This window comes from Lissotriton helveticus, chromosome 8 (assembly GCF_964261635.1).
Source record: "Lissotriton helveticus chromosome 8, aLisHel1.1, whole genome shotgun sequence".
NCBI lineage: Eukaryota > Metazoa > Chordata > Amphibia > Caudata > Salamandridae > Lissotriton > Lissotriton helveticus.
Window position 1 is genome coordinate 1,483,288,939 of NC_136069.1, and position 21,172 is coordinate 1,483,310,110.

The 21,172-nt window shown below is 48.6% G+C and overlaps 1 protein-coding gene across 1 annotated transcript in view; it reads right to left on the bottom strand.

The window, feature by feature from the left end:
- LOC144772019 (N-acetylated-alpha-linked acidic dipeptidase 2-like) overlaps nt 1-21,172 on the bottom strand; it is a 283,318-nt gene that overhangs the window by 74,111 nt on the left and 188,035 nt on the right. Inside the window, exon 10 of the mRNA XM_078656233.1 lies at nt 18,810-18,877. Coding sequence (XP_078512359.1) covers nt 18,810-18,877 — 68 coding nt within the window. The remainder of the gene's footprint in view (nt 1-18,809; nt 18,878-21,172) is intronic.

Genomic DNA, 21,172 nt, shown 5'->3' on the forward strand with positions numbered 1-21,172 from the left:
AATAACTGGGGAATACCGTTGGAAAACAGGTTCTCGTCCCTTTCTGGTCTAAGCGAATGTGATTGACTGAAAGAAAGGTCAAACAAAGAAGTGGTCAAGGCTATAGAATCCTATAAAGGAAAATATGGTATCTTAAATAACATCGAACTAAATTGCAGTGAGAGAACAACACCCACTCACAGGGAAGACACCCTTAGCATAGCTGACCAAATTCCGCTAAGCTCCCATACTAATACAAATGAAGCGGAAATTAATCTTTCACACCCTCAGTCCCCCCCTACTCAGTGTCCTTTATTACAAAGATATTTACAACAAGGGGTGGTGAGGGACAGAGTCTCTGAATTAAGCAGAATACTCTCACCCAGTCAAGAGATCAGGGCTAGATCCAACACCGTTTTTTAGCTCACTGCACCATCCCAGTTTCAGAACCTGGCTGTATGCAAATTAGTCTGTTCCTGTCCCAGTGCATGATGGGAACAGGGCAAACCAAACTACAAAAGCCAATTCTTACACTGGGAAGGAAACAAGCTTCCGGGGACCGGTTTCTGGCATTACAGCCGTCTTCGGCCCGGCTTGCTTGAATCCTGATGGTGCAATGAGCAAGGGACTCATGTCTGAGTATACCCTTCCACGCTTAGGGTGGACAAAAATATTTACAACAAGGGGTGGTGAGGGACAGAGTCTCTGAATTAAGCAGAATACTCTCACCCAGTCAAGAGATCAGGGCTAGATCCAACACCGTTTTTTAGCTCACTGCACCATCCCAGTTTCAGAACCTGGCTGTATGCAAATTAGTCTGTTCCTGTCCCAGTGCATGATGGGAACAGGGCAAACCAAACTACAAAAGCCAATTCTTACACTGGGAAGGAAACAAGCTTCCGGGGACCGGTTTCTGGCATTACAGCCGTCTTCGGCCCGGCTTGCTTGAATCCTGATGGTGCAATGAGCAAGGGACTCATGTCTGAGTATACCCTTCCACGCTTAGGGTGGACAAAAATATTTTAGCTTGTTTCCTTCCCAGTGTAAGAATTGGCTTTTGTAGTCTGGTCTGCCCTGTTCCCATAATACTCTGGGCCAGGGACAGACTAATTTGCATACAGCCAGGTTCTGAAACTGGGTTGGTGCAATGAGCTAAAAAACGGTGTTGGATCTAGCCCTGATCTTTTGACTGGGTGAGAGTATTCTGCTTAATTCAGAGACTCTGTCCATCACCACCCCTTGTTGTAAATAATTTTGTCCACCCTAAGCGTGGAAGGGTATACTCAGATGTGAGTCCCTTGCTCATTGCACCATCAGGATTCAAGCAAGCCGGGCCGAAGACGGCTGAAATGCCAGAAACCGGTCCCCGGAAGCTTGTTTCCTTCCCAGTGTAAGAATTGGCTTTTGTAGTCTGGTCTGCCCTGTTCCCATGATACTCTGGGCCAGGGACAGACTAATTTGCATACAGCCAGGTTCTGAAACTGGGATGGTGCAATGAGCTAAAAAACGGTGTTGGATCTAGCCCTGATCTTTTGACTGTGTGGTGCTGCATCTCACCGATCCAGAAGTTCTGCCAAACATATTAGCTAATATATACCCCCCCCCCAGCGCAGAACAACGGAAATTGTGCCATTAACGTTGGACTTCTTCTATTCAAATAAAAGCAACACCTTAAACCCAACTATGTTAAAAACCAAATGGAACCCTGTACTACGGAAAGCCAAAATTAGTGGAAAAATAAATAACTGGGGAATACCGTTGGAAAACAGGTTCTCGTCCCTTTCTGGTCTAAGCGAATGTGATTGACTGAAAGAAAGGTCAAACAAAGAAGTGGTCAAGGCTATAGAATCCTATAAAGGAAAATATGGTATCTTAAATAACATCGAACTAAATTGCAGTGAGAGAACAACACCCACTCACAGGGAAGACACCCTTAGCATAGCTGACCAAATTCCGCTAAGCTCCCATACTAATACAAATGAAGCGGAAATTAATCTTTCACACCCTCAGTCCCCCCCTACTCAGTGTCCTTTATTACAAAGATATTTACAACAAGGGGTGGTGAGGGACAGAGTCTCTGAATTAAGCAGAATACTCTCACCCAGTCAAGAGATCAGGGCTAGATCCAACACCGTTTTTTAGCTCACTGCACCATCCCAGTTTCAGAACCTGGCTGTATGCAAATTAGTCTGTTCCTGTCCCAGTGCATGATGGGAACAGGGCAAACCAAACTACAAAAGCCAATTCTTACACTGGGAAGGAAACAAGCTTCCGGGGACCGGTTTCTGGCATTACAGCCGTCTTCGGCCCGGATTGCTTGAATCCTGATGGTGCAATGAGCAAGGGACTCATGTCTGAGTATACCCTTCCACGCTTAGGGTGGACAAAAATATTTACAACAAGGGGTGGTGAGGGACAGAGTCTCTGAATTAAGCAGAATACTCTCACGGGGGCGTGGCTTGGACGCCGATCGGGATGGCGGCGTGAGCTCGCTGCTCCGCGCGGAATCCCGCTAATTCTCCTGTTTTTCGGGACCCTAGGCGACCCGGAGACGACGTTCCTGCCCTCTGAAGGGTGAGGGGACTGCTGGCCGTAATCGGTGAATCGCTGGGGGACTGCTGGCCCCGAGGAGATCGAGGAAGAGGCGGCCGAGGTGTAGCCCGGGGTGTGAAGAAAATGGCGGCGAGGTGGTCGGACGGTCCCGAGCTTCGGCCCTGAGTCCGGCTGTCGCCAAGCAGAGAAGGACCCTGCACCCGGCTGCTCGCAGCACTGGGATTGGCGGCGCGACGTCCTGAGACCGGGGGACGCTGCCCGACTTACCCAGGAGATCGGGGGTTCTCGTCGGCCGCCGTCCCACGACTCATCCTCCCCCCACGGGCCCAGTGGGGGTGACGGACCGGGGCTCATCCGACTGATCATTGTTTTTGAGACCATTGGCGGTGGCATTGCATTGCCCGGTGCCCGGTAATCAGCACGGACCCACGAGAGCGCCCGCAGTACGGGTGGCCGGACTTGTGACGCAGCACCCTAACATGGCGGCGACCGGAGGGCCGATGCCCGGGAGCCATGAGGGGGACTCGGCGACATCGGCCCGGCTGAGTGAGAGTCCCTCCCCGGAGCTTGACCAGGAACAGCGGCTGAACCGGCGCTTGGATGCCATCCTTGAGGCGATCACCTCCGCCAAGGAGGCGTTGCACAACGACATTGCCCAGGTGGCCACGGGCCTGGGGCTGCTACGCGCGGACCACGCAAAGCTGGCGGATCGGGTCAAGGAGCATGACCAACTGTTGCTGGACCTGAAGCCCTCGGTGGTGACAGCGGAGCGCAGGATTACAGACATTTTGGCCCGACTGGACACTCTAGAGCGGAGGGCGGAGGATGCCGAAGGCCGCAATAGGCGGAACAACGTGCGGGTCGTGGGCCTGCCGGAACGGATTGAGGGGGAAGATGCGGTGGCCTACATGGAGAACTGGTTCCGCACTGTGGTGGCGCCGGAGGGGCTTACTCCATTTTTCACTCTGGAGCGAGCTCACCGGGTGCCCGCTCGCCCGCTGGGACTTGGCCGCCCCCCCCGACCAATGGTGGTGCGGCTCCTCCACTACAAAGACCGGGACCTCCTCATCCAGCGGGCCAGGTTGTCGGGCCCTTATGGGGTGGAGAACAGCAAAGTGACGATCTTTCCGGACTATACGCAGGCGGTCCAGAAGGCCAGGGCATCGTTCCTTGCTGTGAAGAAGGAGCTCAGGGAGGAAGGCATTCAGTACTCCTTGCTTTACCCGGCCAAGCTGCGGATTATCATGGATGGCACCACACACTTTTTCCAGACTCCGGATGAAGCTTGGCAATGGCTTGAGTCGTACAGAGCAGGGACGGACAGACCGCACCAAAGTAGGCGAGACCAACCCAAGCAGACCCGGGTGCGGCAGTCACAACGAATCAGGTCCCGTAACAGGCGCCAGCGGGAGAAGCGGGAGGCTCAAATGGCGGCGGAGAAGAGGGATGCACTCGCGGCGACGGCGGCCATTACAGGGTCACAACAGAACAGTGAAAGGGCCGAAACGGACTCGGGAGGGGAAGGCGGCAGAACAGGAGAGGATCTTTCGGAAGCAGAGAGCCAGAAGGGGCCGACAGTGACCCCACAGACCTCGGATGAAATTTTCTGCGGCTAAGATAGACTTTGGCCTAGATCGGGACTTCATGGTAGGGTGATATCCTGTTGCTGGAGGCAGGGTCGCCGGGTGGGGGAGCTGAGTGTATTGGAGGGGATGAAGGGCGGGACGCGGGCTCCGTTAGCTGGGGTCGGCGGCGACTCACCCCCCCTAGGCCCTTAAGGTCGACTGTGGTGGAGACCACAGGATAAGTGTGCGAGAAGTTGGATCAAGGTTTGGATGGGGGCGGCCATTGGGTTCGTGTGCTCTGTCCTGGGGAGTGGGGTTTGGGGTATGTTTCAGTTTTGGGGTTGTTTGGGGGGGGGCAACTGCATTGGGGGGGTCATGGACCGTTGGAGTTTAATTCGGATTGTACGGACTTGGTATGGGGACATTACCTAATTTGAAATGCCTAACGTGGAATGTCCAGGGGCTGCGGACTATGGTGAAACGTCACAAAGTACATGCATACCTGGTACGCAGGGGGGTTCAGATAGCTATGCTCCAGGAGACTCACCTCACCAAAAAAGAGTGCGCTGCCTTGCAGAAAAGATGGCGGGGCCAGGTTTTTGGCACCACTTATTCAGCGTATGCCAGGGGGGTCTTGATCTGGGTGAGGGCGGGGATACCCTTTCAGGTGTTGAATCAAGTAATGGATCCGGATGGCAGGTTTGTAGCGGTGGAGGGGAGATTATACGGACAGGATGTGGTTTTATGTTGTGTTTATGCACCGAACACGGACCAAGGCCGATACTTTGATAACCTCTCGGGGTCCTTGGCCTCTTTCCTGGCGGGTCCGATAGTGCTAGGGGGGACTTCAATTCGATTACGGATGTGGCTCTGGATAGGTCCCATCCCCCCTTAGTAGACTCTCCTGTGCGCAGGCTGGCCGCGCACAGGAAGGACTGGCAAGACCGGTGGGGGTTGCTAGATGTCTGGAGGGAGAGGCACAGGGGAACCAGGGATTACTCCTTTTATTCCGCTCTACATGATTTACATGTCAGGATTGATTCGGTGCTTTGCGGGAGCTCCCTTGCCCCATTGATTACCCATGCTGAGTACCTTGCTAGGACGATATCCGATCATAACCCCCTATTGGTACATTTTCAATGGCAGAGGGAGCGCTCCGTAATACCAACATGGCGGCTTCGGCCGGAGACGCTAGAGGATTCTGTGTTCGCCGAGGCGGTCCGGCAGGGCATTGATAGTTATTTCGGTGTGAATGAAGGAACAGCGACGAGCAGGTCTGTTGAATGGGATGCACTGAAAGTGGTGGTGAGAGGGGTGTGCTTGGGCAGGTTCTCGAATGCTCGAATGTCTGTGCTGAATGATTTAATGAAAGCGGAAGACACTTTGAGGGACCTGGAGCGCCGCAGGCCAACTAGGCCGGGTATACGGGCCCAGTTATTGGAAGCGAAGGAAGCGGTAGCCGCGGAGACGGAACGTTTGCGCTGCTATGATTATAGGCAGTACATTGTCAGGGCACACGCAGAGAGGGACAAGGTGGGTACCCTCTTGGCCAGATTAGCTAACCCGGAACTTAGGGGATGCCCGGTCCTCAGCATTATTGACGCGCAGGGAGGGATGGTGTACTCCCAGGCAGCTGTATTGGACCGCTTTCGGGGTTACTATGAGGAATTGTACCGGAGTCAGCTGGGAGTGGGGGTTCAGGACATCGTGGAATACCTGGGGGAGAGGCCGCTCCCGGTCTTGGACGACGACGACGCGGGGGACCTGGGTAGCCCGATCACGCTAACGGAAATTCGAGTGGCTATCAAACATATGGCCCGTAACAAGACGCCCGGGGTGGACGGACTCCCAATCGAGTTCTACCAGCAATATGTAGACGCTCTGGCGCCCAGGCTGCTGGTGGTGTATGCGGAGGCCTTCGAGAAGGGGGCATTGCCTGCCTCCATGCGGGAGGCCTTGATAGTACCACTCCTCAAGCCTGGCCGGGATGCCACGGACGTGAGGTCTTATCGCCCGCTGTCCATGCTGACGGTGGACTATAAGATCCTGAGTCGCATCCTAGCTACTAGACTGGCCCCGCACATGACGGGCCTGGTGCACAGGGATCAGGCCGGGTTTATACCCACAAGGAGCACGGCGATGAATATCCGCCGCCTGGTGGGAATAATGGACGCCATCTTGGATGGGGAGGGATCGCCGGCGGTTCTGTCCGTGGATATTGAGAAGGCCTTCGATAGTCTGGAATGGCCTTTCTTGGATGGAGTGCTGGAGCGGTTTGGCATGGGCGATGGATTTCGGAGGTGGACGAGAGTCTTGTATAATTCGGCGACGGCGAGAGTTCGATTGGGCGGCTTGGTGTCTGCCGCGTATCCGGTTGGCAGGGGAACACGACAGGGGTGCTCTCTCTCCCCTCTGTTGTTTGCCCTGGCGATGGAACCCTTAGCGGTCCATGCGAGGTCAGGCGATCGGTATGCGGGAATAGTGAGTGACGGGCGGTGGCATCACATATCGCTCTATGCGGATGACCTGCTCCTGTACCTAGCTGACACTTCGGGGGCACTGGTTGGAGCGATGGATCTGCTGTCCGAGTTCGGCCGATTGTCAGGCCTTAAGGTCAATTGGGCAAAGACCTGCGTGTTTCCACTGAGAGCGGGATCTCCGGCCCCTAGTAGCGACCTGGGTGTGGCGTGGGAACCCTCTTGCATCACCTACTTGGGTGTCCGCATTTACCACTCGGCTGCTGACCTGTTGGAGGGTAACATTGGCCGTTGTGTCCGGTCACTACGGGGCAGCTTGTCTTTCTGGTCGACCCTCCCGCTGACAGTCCTGGGCAGGATAGCATTGTTGAAAATGGTGGCGCTCCCCCGCTTCCTTTATTATTTCCGAACGCTACCTGTCTGGATTCCCCAGGGGGTGTTTAGGGAACTGCGGTCAATGATTATTGGCTTTCTATGGGGGCATGGCCGACGCAGGATAGCCTTGAGCACGCTACTTCGCCCCAAGCTGGAGGGGGGCATGGCCGTACCCGATCTTGAGCTGTATTACTTAGCAGCGCAGTTGCAGGTCCTTACGCAGAACGTGGCCAGGGTGTTCCGGGGGCCGGAGGAGGACCGGGGTCGGGGGATACGGCGCCATGTGCTGTCGTACATTATTATGCAGCAACGGCTCGAATTACGGGCCCTCACCATGGAGGAGCGGACGCTTCGGCTGTGCTGGCAGAGGAGCCTCCGGAGGGCGAGGGCCTCGCGGCCTTATGCCCCGGAGATCCCGATTGGGATGTTGACAGCTCTGCCGCACGGAGGGGATTGGTCCCCGTTGCTGGAGTGGGAGGCCGCGGGGCTACAGGTGGTGGGTGACTTGTATATAGATGGGGCGTTGGCACCGTTCGACGTGCTCCGGGACCAGTTCGGACTGCCTGAAGGGGGCTTCCTGCTACACGCGGCTGTAGTGTCTGCCATGCAAAAGCACTGGAAGGAGGGGCTCCTGGAACCTACGACGACTATGGCGTGCCAATATGTGGTGATGGCGGCTGGTACCTTCAAAGCTGTGACGTGCCTCCATAATAGGATGCTGCACGACGGGCTGGAACCACTCCATGGGCTCAAAGCTAAATGGGAGGGGAGCATTGGCCGGCCCATACCGGATACGGCATGGGGCCATATCCTGCGACGCACGTGGAAGGGCACCAGGAACGCGCGCTTTCAGCAGGTTCATTTTTATGTGCTCCATAGGGCCTATCTAACTCCGGAGAAACTACAGCGGCACTTTCGGGTGCCGGATGCCTGTTGCCCCCGGTGCTCGTCCCTTGGGGCGGACATGGACCACTTGTTTTGGGGGTGTCCACAACTGGGAACTTATTGGGCTGAGGTAGGGGAACTCCTGAATGAAGTGACTGATAGGGAGGTAGACTTCGACATGGCGACGTGTCTCTTGCTCTGGTTCCCGCATACTAAGCACACCAAGGTGACCAGTAAATTCATAGATCTGGGTCTGATATTGGCTCAAAGGGAAATATCGTGGCACTGGAAGGCCAGGGGGGGTCCCTCACTGCGTAGATGGAAGAATGAGTTGCTGAGATGGTCTGACTGCGAGAGCGTGCTCCGGATGAAGCAAGCGGTGAAGTTGGGGAAAGAGAAGGCTCTGGATGCGGCCCGTGCGTGGGAGTTAGTGGTACAGGCTCTGCGTGATGCTTTGGTTGTGGATGTGGACGGCGAGAACTAAGCCGCTGGACACCGCAGGGCGAACACAGCAGTATGTCATTCAGCACTGTAGTGGAACCATCCAATTCGGTGGAGCGATGCGCACACCTTTGCAGTTGCCAAGGGGGGGGGGGGCGTTGGGGGGATTAGTTGTAGAGGGGTTTGGGGGGGGCCGGAAGCCATTGAAGGGTTGCTGGTGGGGGCCTGGAACTACTGGGACAGGGGGTATTGAGTGGCGGGAGGCCTGATTGGGTGGGACGGCCTGGTACGAAGGCCCATATAGCCTTGGGCAGGCCCCGATGGGGGGAACTACGTTGATACCATGGGGATGGCTGACGGGAATGTTGTTGTGGGTGGGGGGGCAAACGCAGATACGTAAATCGACCTTCCGCCGGGGTCCCAATGGGACGTACACTATGCTGTGCTCCTCCAGTGCGAACTGATGTGCCGCCCGGCCTCCGGGATGCGGGCTGAATGGCTGTGTACAACCGTGAACTGTTATTGGACGGGGGGGCCCGCAAGTGCACTGGCTGTTTCCTTTACCTGCTGTTTATAACTCTGCAATAAAAATATATTTAAAAAAAAAAAAAAATAAGCAGAATACTCTCACCCAGTCAAGAGATCAGGGCTAGATCCAACACCGTTTTTTAGCTCACTGCACCATCCCAGTTTCAGAACCTGGCTGTATGCAAATTAGTCTGTTCCTGTCCCAGTGCATGATGGGAACAGGGCAAACCAAACTACAAAAGCCAATTCTTACACTGGGAAGGAAACAAGCTTCCGGGGACCGGTTTCTGGCATTACAGCCGTCTTCGGCCCGGCTTGCTTGAATCCTGATGGTGCAATGAGCAAGGGACTCATGTCTGAGTATACCCTTCCACGCTTAGGGTGGACAAAAATATTTTAGCTTGTTTCCTTCCCAGTGTAAGAATTGGCTTTTGTAGTCTGGTCTGCCCTGTTCCCATGATACTCTGGGCCAGGGACAGACTAATTTGCATACAGCCAGGTTCTGAAACTGGGTTGGTGCAATGAGCTAAAAAACGGTGTTGGATCTAGCCCTGATCTTTTGACTGGGTGAGAGTATTCTGCTTAATTCAGAGACTCTGTCCATCACCACCCCTTGTTGTAAATAATTTTGTCCACCCTAAGCGTGGAAGGGTATACTCAGATGTGAGTCCCTTGCTCATTGCACCATCAGGATTCAAGCAAGCCGGGCCGAAGACGGCTGAAATGCCAGAAACCGGTCCCCGGAAGCTTGTTTCCTTCCCAGTGTAAGAATTGGCTTTTGTAGTCTGGTCTGCCCTGTTCCCATGATACTCTGGGCCAGGGACAGACTAATTTGCATACAGCCAGGTTCTGAAACTGGGATGGTGCAATGAGCTAAAAAACGGTGTTGGATCTAGCCCTGATCTTTTGACTGGGTGAGAGTATTCTGCTTAATTCAGAGACTCTGTCCATCACCACCCCTTGTTGTAAATAATTTTGTCCACCCTAAGCGTGGAAGGGTATACTCAGATGTGAGTCCCTTGCTCATTGCACCATCAGGATTCAAGCAAGCCGGGCCGAAGACGGCTGAAATGCCAGAAACCGGTCCCCGGAAGCTTGTTTCCTTCCCAGTGTAAGAATTGGCTTTTGTAGTCTGGTCTGCCCTGTTCCCATGATACTCTGGGCCAGGGACAGACTAATTTGCATACAGCCAGGTTCTGAAACTGGGATGGTGCAATGAGCTAAAAAACGGTGTTGGATCTAGCCCTGATCTTTTGACTGGGTGAGAGTATTCTGCTTAATTCAGAGACTCTGTCCATCACCACCCCTTGTTGTAAATAATTTTGTCCACCCTAAGCGTGGAAGGGTATACTCAGATGTGAGTCCCTTGCTCATTGCACCATCAGGATTCAAGCAAGCCGGGCCGAAGACAGCTGAAATGCCAGAAACCGGTCCCCGGAAGCTTGTTTCCTTCCCAGTGTAAGAATTGGCTTTTGTAGTCTGGTCTGCCCTGTTCCCATGATACTCTGGGCCAGGGACAGACTAATTTGCATACAGCCAGGTTCTGAAACTGGGATGGTGCAATGAGCTAAAAAACGGTGTTGGATCTAGCCCTGATCTTTTGACTGGGTGAGAGTATTCTGCTTAATTCAGAGACTCTGTCCATCACCACCCCTTGTTGTAAATAACTTTATTACAAAGAGGCATTGCTCAGACAGAAGGTAGCACAAAACTTATTTCCTGGAATATAGCAGGTATCCACCACAAATTGGAGACCCCGGAATGGTGCGAGTTTATCGATAGTTATGATATTATCATGATGCAGGAAACCTGGGCAGTGGCACCAACCTTTCGCCAGGGGTATTTAAACTATCATATACCTGCGAAAAAGAACATTAAGGGACGGCCATCTGGGGGTTTAATCATTTGGGTACGACAATCCTTGCAATGCACTATCAAAAAGAGACCCATTAACAATAGTGACCTACTCTTGTTAGTGCTCACTAGGGTGGATGGCCAAAACATGGCTCTATATAACATTTATGCCAGGGGAACGCAAGGGGGCGTTGCCTCTGATGTGATAGGTGCATTAGATAACGATTTAGAGATCCTACCCGCAAATTATACTATTTGCGTGGGGGGAGATCTGAATACAACATTTGAACCGTTAGGTTGCGAGGATAATGATTTGACCCAAGAAGAAGATTCTAAATGGGGTATTCCACAATTGGATCTGCCACTGGTAAAGAAGTGGACAGAAGTAGCTATACAGGTCAAGAGCTTATGCCTGTCCAGAGGTCTGAGGGCAGTAAATGGTCGCACCCCTTCTGACCCTCAGGGTAAACACACCTTTGATAATGTGAGGTCAAGCAGTAGGATATATTACATACTCATAGATGTAAGAGACTGGCCTAAAGTGGTAGACATGCAAGTGGTACCAAGACTGGAGAGCGACCACAATCCTTTGTGCTTGCTCATTAATTTAGTACCAGGTGAAAACACAACTAACTAGAAAAAGGATGTTACAAAACTAGATGTTGTCTCATCCAATAATCTCCGCCATATTAAATGGGCAACATTGATGGACAATCTAGGGGACATGCAGGTCTTAGAGGAAATAGTTAATGTAGAGGTTACCAGATTACAATCTCTTACCAACGAGCTGAATTTTAAACAATTGATTGAAGAGTCACAGCAAAAGTTGTTTGCTAATATCCAGAAGTTATTCTTCAAAAAAACTAAACAGAAGAAAGGTTCTAGAATACCATCAAAAGGAGCATGGTATGATAACTCGTGTAGAGAAGCGCGCCAGAAACTCAGTATAGCGCTGAGGACAAAAACTGGAGTATTAAAAGCCAGGAATGACTACAGAAAAGCACAAATTAGGGCAAGAAGATTGTGGGATGAGAACACATGGCTAGATTTGAAGAAAGCTTGTGCTGCTAAGCATCAGAAGGAGTTCTGGGCTATATTAAAGTGGGGCAAAGGGGGAAATGCAGATTGCCCAAAAAACCATGTAGCGAAGAAGGATTGGGTGGAATTCTTCAAACCGCAATACGCAGACAATTTACCTCCCCCAACTGAAACTCCCCTACAAAGGGTATTCTATACCCAAGAACTATTTTCATTGAAAGATGCACAAGTGGCAATGGATGGAGTTACCAGAGGTAGGGCGCCAGGTATCGATGGAATACCAGCGGATGTGTTCTTAGCGGACAGGACGAACTGGTGTAAATACTTTGTATGGCTTGCTAACGCCATTGCACAAGGAGCCACGATCCCAGCAACATGGAAGGGCGCGGAGATAATACCGGTCTTTAAAAAAGGGGATAAGGCTTTACCAAGCAATTACAGGCCCATCAGCCTTATCGATGCTGCGCAAAAACTGATGGGTAGGATGCTACAAAACAAAATTCAAGCCTGGATTGATGATAAGGACATCCTCTCCCCGTACCAAGCAGGCTTCCGCCCCCTAACTAGTTCTGTCGACCAGGTATTCCACTTTTTGATAATGTTCTGGAAAAATGTAACCCTGACAAACGGTCCATTATATGCTGTCTTCGTGGACTTGAAGTCAGCGTTTGATTTAGTACCCCGACACAAACTTTGGATTGTCCTGAGGGATCTTGGAATAAGCCCAGAAATGTTGACCCTGCTTGTGAGACTGCACGAAGACAACTATGCCCGGATTAGGTGGGGTGCCCAGGGAGATGTCACAGAATCCTTCCCGGTGGAGCGGGGGGTAAGGCAAGGCTGTGTCCTGGCCCCCACCTTATTCTCATTATATATCAATGGTATAGTTGATTTCTTGAAACAATCCACGACAGATGCCCCAATGTTAGGTGGGGAGCGAGTACCAGTATTGATGTTTGCTGATGATACCCTGCTGGTCTCGCGGACCCCCAGTGGATTACAAAAGACACTCAACGCTTTTGGTGACTTCTGCCAGATCCGGGGCTTAGAATTAAATACAACGAAGACAAAGTTTATGAACTTGTGCCCGGTTAAGAAAAATCAAGGGGAAAATGTTTTTTAATGGCTCTGTATTGGAGGAAGTGAATGCTTTTACCTATCTAGGCATTTCATTACAGTCAAACATGAACTGGAAATCCCATATGGATAATGTGGTGTTAAAGTTTAACCAACTGGCAGGTTCAATAGCGCTAAAACATAAATCTTCATTTACAAAACCCACTCAGCCAATAATGGAGATTTACAGCATGAAAGTTCTGGGAGCTTGTTTGTCTGGATCTGAGCTATGGGGCTTTTCAAATTTGAGTTCACTAGCCATCGCAGAAAATAAGTTTCTTCGACGAACGATTGGTGTACCCCAGAGCACTCCTACGATCCCGCTACAATATGACCTAGAGAGGAAAAAGATAGAGGACATGGCAAGACTGCGTCCCCTCCTATATTGGAGACGTGTAAAAACTACTCCCGAACTGAATCATTACGTAGCTGCCCTTATGGATGTTGTAAGCTCTGATCACTTTCATAAGATATTATGGCTCAATGAAGTAAGAACCTTGCTCCAAAAACTGCACCTAGATCACTTGTGGACAGCAGTAGATCCACAAGTTTTTCCATCCAAGACATGTTTGAAAAACATGTATTGGGATATGATATTTAACATGGCACTGATTTCTAACCAATCATCGATGTTGACATCCCAGTTTTTGGATTTTAAACCCACACCTAAATATGAACAGTATTGGGACCTGATCTCCAAACCCCTAGATAGAAAGTTATATTTCCAGTTTAGAATTGGTTCCCTACCCCTTAACGCTTTTACTGCCAAATGGTCCTCTGGTAGTGTGAATACTTGCTCCCATTGCAAAGTGCATGTAGAAGACATCCCACATTTTTTGTTTGTTTACCCGCTATATGCTGCCCCAAGAAGTAGATGGCTAAAACCGGCATGCAGGAATTTGGGGACTAGAAATTACTCAGAGGCACTAAGAATACTGAGATCTAACTGTGTCCCGCATCTTGCTATTGCTGTAGCCAAATATATGGGGTGGGCCTGGCTAATACGCACTCGCACTTTAAAACTGTAACTATAATTATGCATGTATGCAAGGCTTTTCGCTGTGACTTGGATTTTATAATGTATGATTATTATGAACTGAATTATTCGCCAGCACTCTACAATATGTATGGTTTAATCTGTATTTTATCTTGTTCTTAAATTTTAGAATAGTATTTATTGTCATAGCTTAGGGAAATATGCTTTTATGACAGTGTTGTCGAATAAAGTATTCAAACTTGATATGTTCAAAAGTACGAGGTGCACGGGGATCATGTTGTACGGCCCCCACGAGGGATACTGGTCTCAGAATCGCTGAGAGGGCAGATCGACCTCATCGACCTTCAGAAACTCACCTCCTGTGTTGCCGCAATCTTGGGAGTCCTCAGGAGCTCGGGAGAAGCAAACCAGTCAGATGCATTCAGGTGGCTGCTTTTGCAGGGGAGTAACTCCTTTACTCCAAGGGAGATTCTTCAGTCGTCCAGCATCGTGCAGGCAGTCAAAGTACTTGTTTGTTTCTTAGCAGAATCTTGTCCAGGTTAAATCTAAAGTCCTGTAGTCAGGTAACCCACTTTATAGCCATGGGAAGGGGTGGAAAGATTCTGAGGACCCTCCTAGGGGAGAGGCAGGACAGAGGGGTGGCTACACCCATGTCCTTTGTCCAGTTTTGCACCAGAGCAGGAGACAATGGTTCCCAAAACTGGTTTGAGCTGGACTATGCACAGGGACACCAAATGTGCCACCAGTGCAGATTTTCTGGCACTCTCAGAGTGCACCCACCCAGCCCAAATACACTAAACCCAGTCTTGGAGGTGGTCACACCTCCCCGTGACAGATGCCTATTGTCATGCCTTACTCTGCTCGAGCTTGCTCAGCATCAGGAGAGCAGAATCGTGTCTGTGGCTGGCAGTGTCCATTTTGTGCTGCCCAGGTCGGGAAAGCTGGTACTGGGTAGCCCAGTGACCCACATATGTACCTTTGGAAGGGTGGAACTATACCTCCCACACCGCTTAGTGGTGTGGAGGTATGATTCCAAGGTGTTTGACACCAAGCACAACATGTTTCTAAGCAGCCGTGTCAAAGTTAGCATTTACCGCAAGGTTATAATGCACTTAAACATATATGTCTGGCTGCATTACAGGCAACCCCGAAGAATGGTCTCCGAAGGCTGCGGTGAGTCTCTGCTCATGCAGGAGCACCCTCTCACGTAAAACCCAGCACCCTGCCTTCAGGATTGATAAGGCCTGCCATAGGGGTGACTGATAGCTATTTAAGTGTAGGGATTTAGATAGATATAGTGAACCTATATATTAAGTAAGTGGTGCAAGCACCAGCTTACACAGCCTGCTGTAGCAGGCTTGTCGTGTCAATTTGAATGGCCTCTCAGGGGTGGCATAATACATGCTTCAGCCCATGGGAGACCTCTGGGGTACCTATGCCCTGAGTACATGGTGTACCATTTACTAGGGACTGATAAGGGTACCCCAGTATCCAATCTGGAGTGTACCTAAAGTACATACATAACCAATTTAGGGAGAAAGCAGATAAACTAGGGTCCTGATTAGCAGGATCCCAGTCAGACTAGTCAAAAACCAGCAAAACTCCAGGAAAACAAATGGGGGTAACCATGCAGTCAGATTCCACCTTCCTACAGAGTGCATGCATGATTTACTTTAAAAATATCAGATCACAAATTGTATGTTTGAATGTGTGGAGTGAATGCTTTCACCCTCTCGATGCATGTGATTGACAATGTTGTGTATTTGTTATACAGAAGAATCCTGGGTTCAGGAATATAGGTGACAAATAAGGTTGCTGCATGATATTATCATTTCACAGTTCCCTTACGAGCAGGATTGAGATTGGTGGTGACAGTGAATGTAGTAGTCCTGAAGAAAGCCACTGCCCCTAAGTGGCGCCTGAGGGTTGGCCGAAACAGGCTGACAGTTTGGATGGACCATCTTATGGTGTTTTTGACACTGCCTAGGAAACCCACACAAAATTAGATATACTTAGGAGTGGTAGTTTTAAACATACATTAAACCATTAATCACTTAAACTGCACTGTGAAAAACTAAAATCATTGCGCCACCCCTTTTTTAAAGAAATAAATGTGTTTATGTATTTTTCAAAAAGTAAGCACATCTACATATCATACCCAACAACAATACCCCGCAGAGAGGGAGGTGAGCCAGGTACAATATCATTAGCCACTAAACGTGGTGCATCATATAGTACATCAAAAACAACAACCTAATTGCATGTGTGCGTGGTTAACTCTGCCCATGCTCCGACCCTGTTGATGGTTACACAGGGTGTGTGGTAGAGACCCTATGATAAAGCATGCCACACTTAGTGGGCGAGGGCACTTTTATCCCATAACATGGGAACCCAGAGAGGTTAGTAATTTCTGAATCTTACTTCCTCAACTTCTTGGTACGTGATAGATTTTAAAGAAGTGACTAGCTATTTTGAAATGTAAATAAATGTGAGACATTCCAGAAAAATAACTGAAAACTGGCTGCTATGTTAGGGGTAGGAAGAAAAGACTTGCAATCAGACACTACTCAATTGATAATGGACTGTTCTTTCCATTGTTTGTGAACAGTGGTACCCCGAGGAATATCTCTATTACCTCTACTTTTATTCCTTAGGGATTTCTATTTAGGATTAGAAAAGTTTCATGGGCAATCCTTAAGAGCTGTACTTTCTCTAGACCATGTTTTAAATTATAAGGGGATCTTGGTCGTGCCAATACTTTGTAAATAGTTTAATCTGCTCTCTGAGCAGCGCAGGCATATCTTGTGTGACTAGGTACACATATATGTTACGAATTACACTGCATGTGACACCAGTAAGAGGGAAGTCCACCTGAGAACATTGAGCTGCCAACATAAATCCAATCTTCAATTGAAGAAGACAATACCCATAGAGGATTTTATGGATAAAACCAAAATGCTCCTAAAGGCAATATATAATGTCATATTTCTAGTAACATATACAGTCAGAATTCAGCATGGATTGTGAACGAGAGCAAATGCTCTCCTGCTTCACAAGGACCATTTGTCATTTAAACAGGAGTGTTTATGATAGGAAGGCCAGCTAATGGTGCACAAGTGCCTGTGAAACTTACACGTTTCTAGCCTTCCTAGTTGTGATTGAGAAATTCTCTGAAAAGTGTAGCGTATATACGAAGAAGTCCTATTTTTATATCTGGTGTTTGTTAAGGCCTTTGATTTTACTAAAATAACATGTAAAGTATATCTACTTAAGGAGGCTTTCGGTTAGATCCCTTCCTCCAGTGGTCTCCTGCTGTGTTCTTCATATTTGGCTTCCACACATTACAGTATACAGCACGGGGCAATAGGTCAGCCTACTTCAGCCACTGGCTAAATCCACTTTGAGTGACTTCAGCCACTGGCTATATTCACTTTGAGTGACTTCATCCACTGGCTAAATTCACTTTGAGTGACTGCATTTTGCTCTTAGACAAGAAGCATAGCCACACACAATGCAGTTTCTTTCAGTGTCAGAGTTTTTAAGTTAGTTTGTTTCGCCATTGTGCTGAGAGCAGGATATAATAGCAGGATGCTTTTTTTATTTCTTTTGATGTGAGCACAAGGTAAATTCCAGCTTTATCAGTTCCTGTCTCCTCCTAATCCATTAGTAAATTCAGTGGCGGAGATAGGCCTTTTGCCGCCCATGGCAGTCCCAGAGTTTGCTGCCCATTGCGTCCGTTAGAGCGGGGGCATACTGGTGGTCCCAGGGTTTGCCGGCTGCAGGTAAGAGTGGTGAAGGCGCTGCCCCCAAAACTTGTGCCGCAAGGGGCGGACTGCTACGACACTGAGTAAATTCCTTCTGGGCTGGCCTTTGTTTACCTGACCGCTGCTATGTCATATGTCACAGCATAGCTGATTGTATCCATTTGAAAATGTCCTTTATAAAGTATGTAATCAATGAAATGCATTATAACTGCACTCCAGTGGGTCACTTTATGATATATCTTAATTGGGGACTACATTTACACTTGCAAACCAATATGGTCTATATGCCCTGCTTGAGTGACTTTCTAGTTGGCTTTCAGTGATCTTGTATGTTGAACTTATATAGATAAGGTTTTGTAAAAACCATGACACAATAAAACTAGAATTGCCAAAAGCCCGGTGGGCAGCATCAGACCTACGGGCTTTGAAAACGCTTGTTAAGAGCTAAATTGTCTTTTGGTGCATTTGTCTGCCATGCCCCAATTACCTGAAATCTCTGAAAAAAAGACTTCGTTCTTTATCCGTCATGTAATCAATGGTATTCCTTCTGGTTGTGGCCTGAACTATTTATAACCAAGTTCCTCCGGTTCAACACAGCCAACCACAGGTCTTGACCTGCAGTCCTCTAACACCCTCCATGGTTTGATTGCATGCACTGGCCTTCAGCACCACCTACCAATTGGGGGGAAAATAAAGAGATATCCTTGGAAGTTAACCAATCTCCGAAAGGAGTTCTGTGTTTTTTTCCATCCTGGACTAGGGTATGACAAATGTCTGACATGCTGCGCGTGACATCTGTTTATTGACAGTGGCTGATCATTCCCTTCTCACCATCCATAGAAACTGTAAATGTACTACTCGACCCAGTCTTCAAATCTATTAGTCTCAGCGATGAGGTCTTCATCGAGGTGCTTCCTAAGTTGTAGGTAGAACACTGCATCTTAATAAAAATTTAAAGTTGCTAAAGCCCTCCTGCCACCGATTCAAAATAAAAAGAAATGTGTACAACTATAAATCATACACAGGAACAAAGCACAGTACCTGATCGCACCAGAACCTGGAATAAAGGATGCCATAACAGGGATTGTCTTTATTGGAAGACTTAAATAGTTCAGATGGTTGGGCCAATGTTCAGTTGTTGCAAAGGATATGTGCCGGCAAGTGTCTAGAAGGATCTAGCTTCTGTGAGCTCATTGGAAAAAACAGACACAATACATGCAATACTCAAAGTTTTTACCTCTTTTGTCAGATTATACACCAGTTTGTATAGTAGTGGTGTACAGTCAACTCTTAAAGTGTAGTTGCCTGAAAGAAAATATATATTTTTAAGTATAGACATAGACTAATCATTGCACGCATTTTAGAAATATCTTTTGAAACAGAGTTAGTGAAAATGATAGGATGGCATTTTGTACTCCAGGACACACAGACGAGAGACATATAAAAATACAACTTTTTGCAGTAAAACCATTTAGTTAAACTGCTGTTTGATACATATTTTTACACAAACGTACAATTATCCATGACTTTGTAACAACAGGAATATTTAGGGAGATTTACTGTGCGATATTTTAGAGAGCAAGTGCCAAGCTCAATTTCTCTATGTCATTTGCAACCTCAAATTGGAAATAAAACACTTTGTAAATGTGCATTTCACATCCATTCCTAGCCCACATTAAATGCACCCATTACAAGCAAGGTAAAGGGTAGAGAACGGAGTCATGAGTAAGTCATATACAACATAATTACTATACAATATTTAGGAATGAATGAAATGTCACTTCTCTATCAGAAGGTTAATTAAAGCTCTGGATTCATCACATTTGACTGACCCTTCCCTTGGCAAATACTCAGAACAATACCATTTTAAAGTACCTGGTGTACAGTGTCATTCTCTCCAACCTGCTTGTTTTCCATCCCACTCTAAAAAAAGATAGCTGGCCATTTGACACTTTCTGCTCGTGGACACATGCCTCACTCCTTGAAAAAACATCATAAAACATTTTAGGCACATTTGTGACCCGCAGTTTCCCAAGCTGGGGTGACTAGATCCGGGATGTGCAGATTTGGTAATCTAAGATGCAGAAACACCAGGCCACCTTTCACAGTTTACAGATCTAAAGCCAGTGAAACTAGGGCAGAGGCAAAGCCCGGCCCAAAGCACCACAGGAGCTTGTGGCAAATGTAAAGGAAAGGGACCCATTATTTGGTCGGGAATGGAGAATGACATGCGGAAAAGGACCAGGCTTCCCCAGGCTCCAGGAGGAATAACTTGCAGTGTCCATTATTTGGTGCACTCCTAGCAACTGCACTTGGAGATCCTGTCCCCTGATGTCCCAGCACCAAACAATTTCTAACTTGTTATGAGGCTCCTAATGTTCTTCCTCTTTCCTTCAGCCCCAACAATCTCCCCCTGCATCCATATACAAACTTAGAAAAGAAACATGCAATCACTCAATCCTCTGTGCAATTACCATCTTAACTTCTCATTCACTCTCAATAACCAATTGCTCTGGTAATCCAACTCAATAAACGTGCTAGCCGGGGGCAAGCTCACCTGCTACCCAGCCCAGACATAATTAAACTACTTACCTCGTATCTTCCTCTCCTCTATAGCCCTTGAGGTTGTAAAGGGAGATAGTATGAGGTGAAAGACCAACTCTTCCCTTGCTTCGTTTGGACCTTTAACAACTCATAGGAAAACAAGTTCGGGGGTGGGAGGGCAGCTCTAGAGCACCTGCCACTTCTCTACACTCCTTGAGTCTGTACATAATTGTGAGAGGAAAGGACAGGCACATAGGAGGTAGGAGTGGCTCTGCAGCACTAACTGCCCTGCAGGTAGATCAGGTCTACATGCCTTGGTTCTGAGGAGGCTACATGCCTGGAGAGCCACATGTCTTCTGCTTCCATAGTTCAGGTGGGGAAGCCTAGCAAGGTAGCTGCAGGCTCTATGGCATCCTCGCAAGGTGTAATAAATGCTGTTATATATGGGTTGTATAGAATCACGATCTATTGAAGTCATTCACAACACACACAACTCCTGGACTCCTTTAAACACTTGCAAAACAAGCCCCCAGTAGTTCTGTGAATGTGGTGGCACAGCCAGCCTCTGAGCACTGCACTGTCAAAGACAAAAGTAATTTTCTAGGTAACTAAGTACTTGAATATCCTCAGTGGCAGGAAGGAAAGAACAAATTTAACAGAAGAAAGAAAACCCAGAAGTTGCCAGATTTTAGGTCTCGCCTGGCGTTGGACTGCACATGCACTGCTCGCTCTGTGAGAGCTTCTTGGAATCGATATACATTCCGAAGTTGTGTTTCGGCTCCGCCCGTAATTTTCATTGGTGTGCGTCATTTCGCGATACCAAAGTGCGTAATTTTGCCTCATTGATTATGCTGAACGGAGTGTGATGATTGTACCGGAGGCTTTTTAGTCCCTCCTGGTTGCCACCCTGTCCTCTTTTGGCCCACCCACCTGGACTGGGTCTTTTACTGGCGGCTTTGCACGCTCTCCTTTAAAACACAGTAAGCACTCTTTTCTTTTCATTGTCGGCGCCGTCCGCTTTGGATGCACTTTTGGCGCCGTTTTCAGAGCCATCCG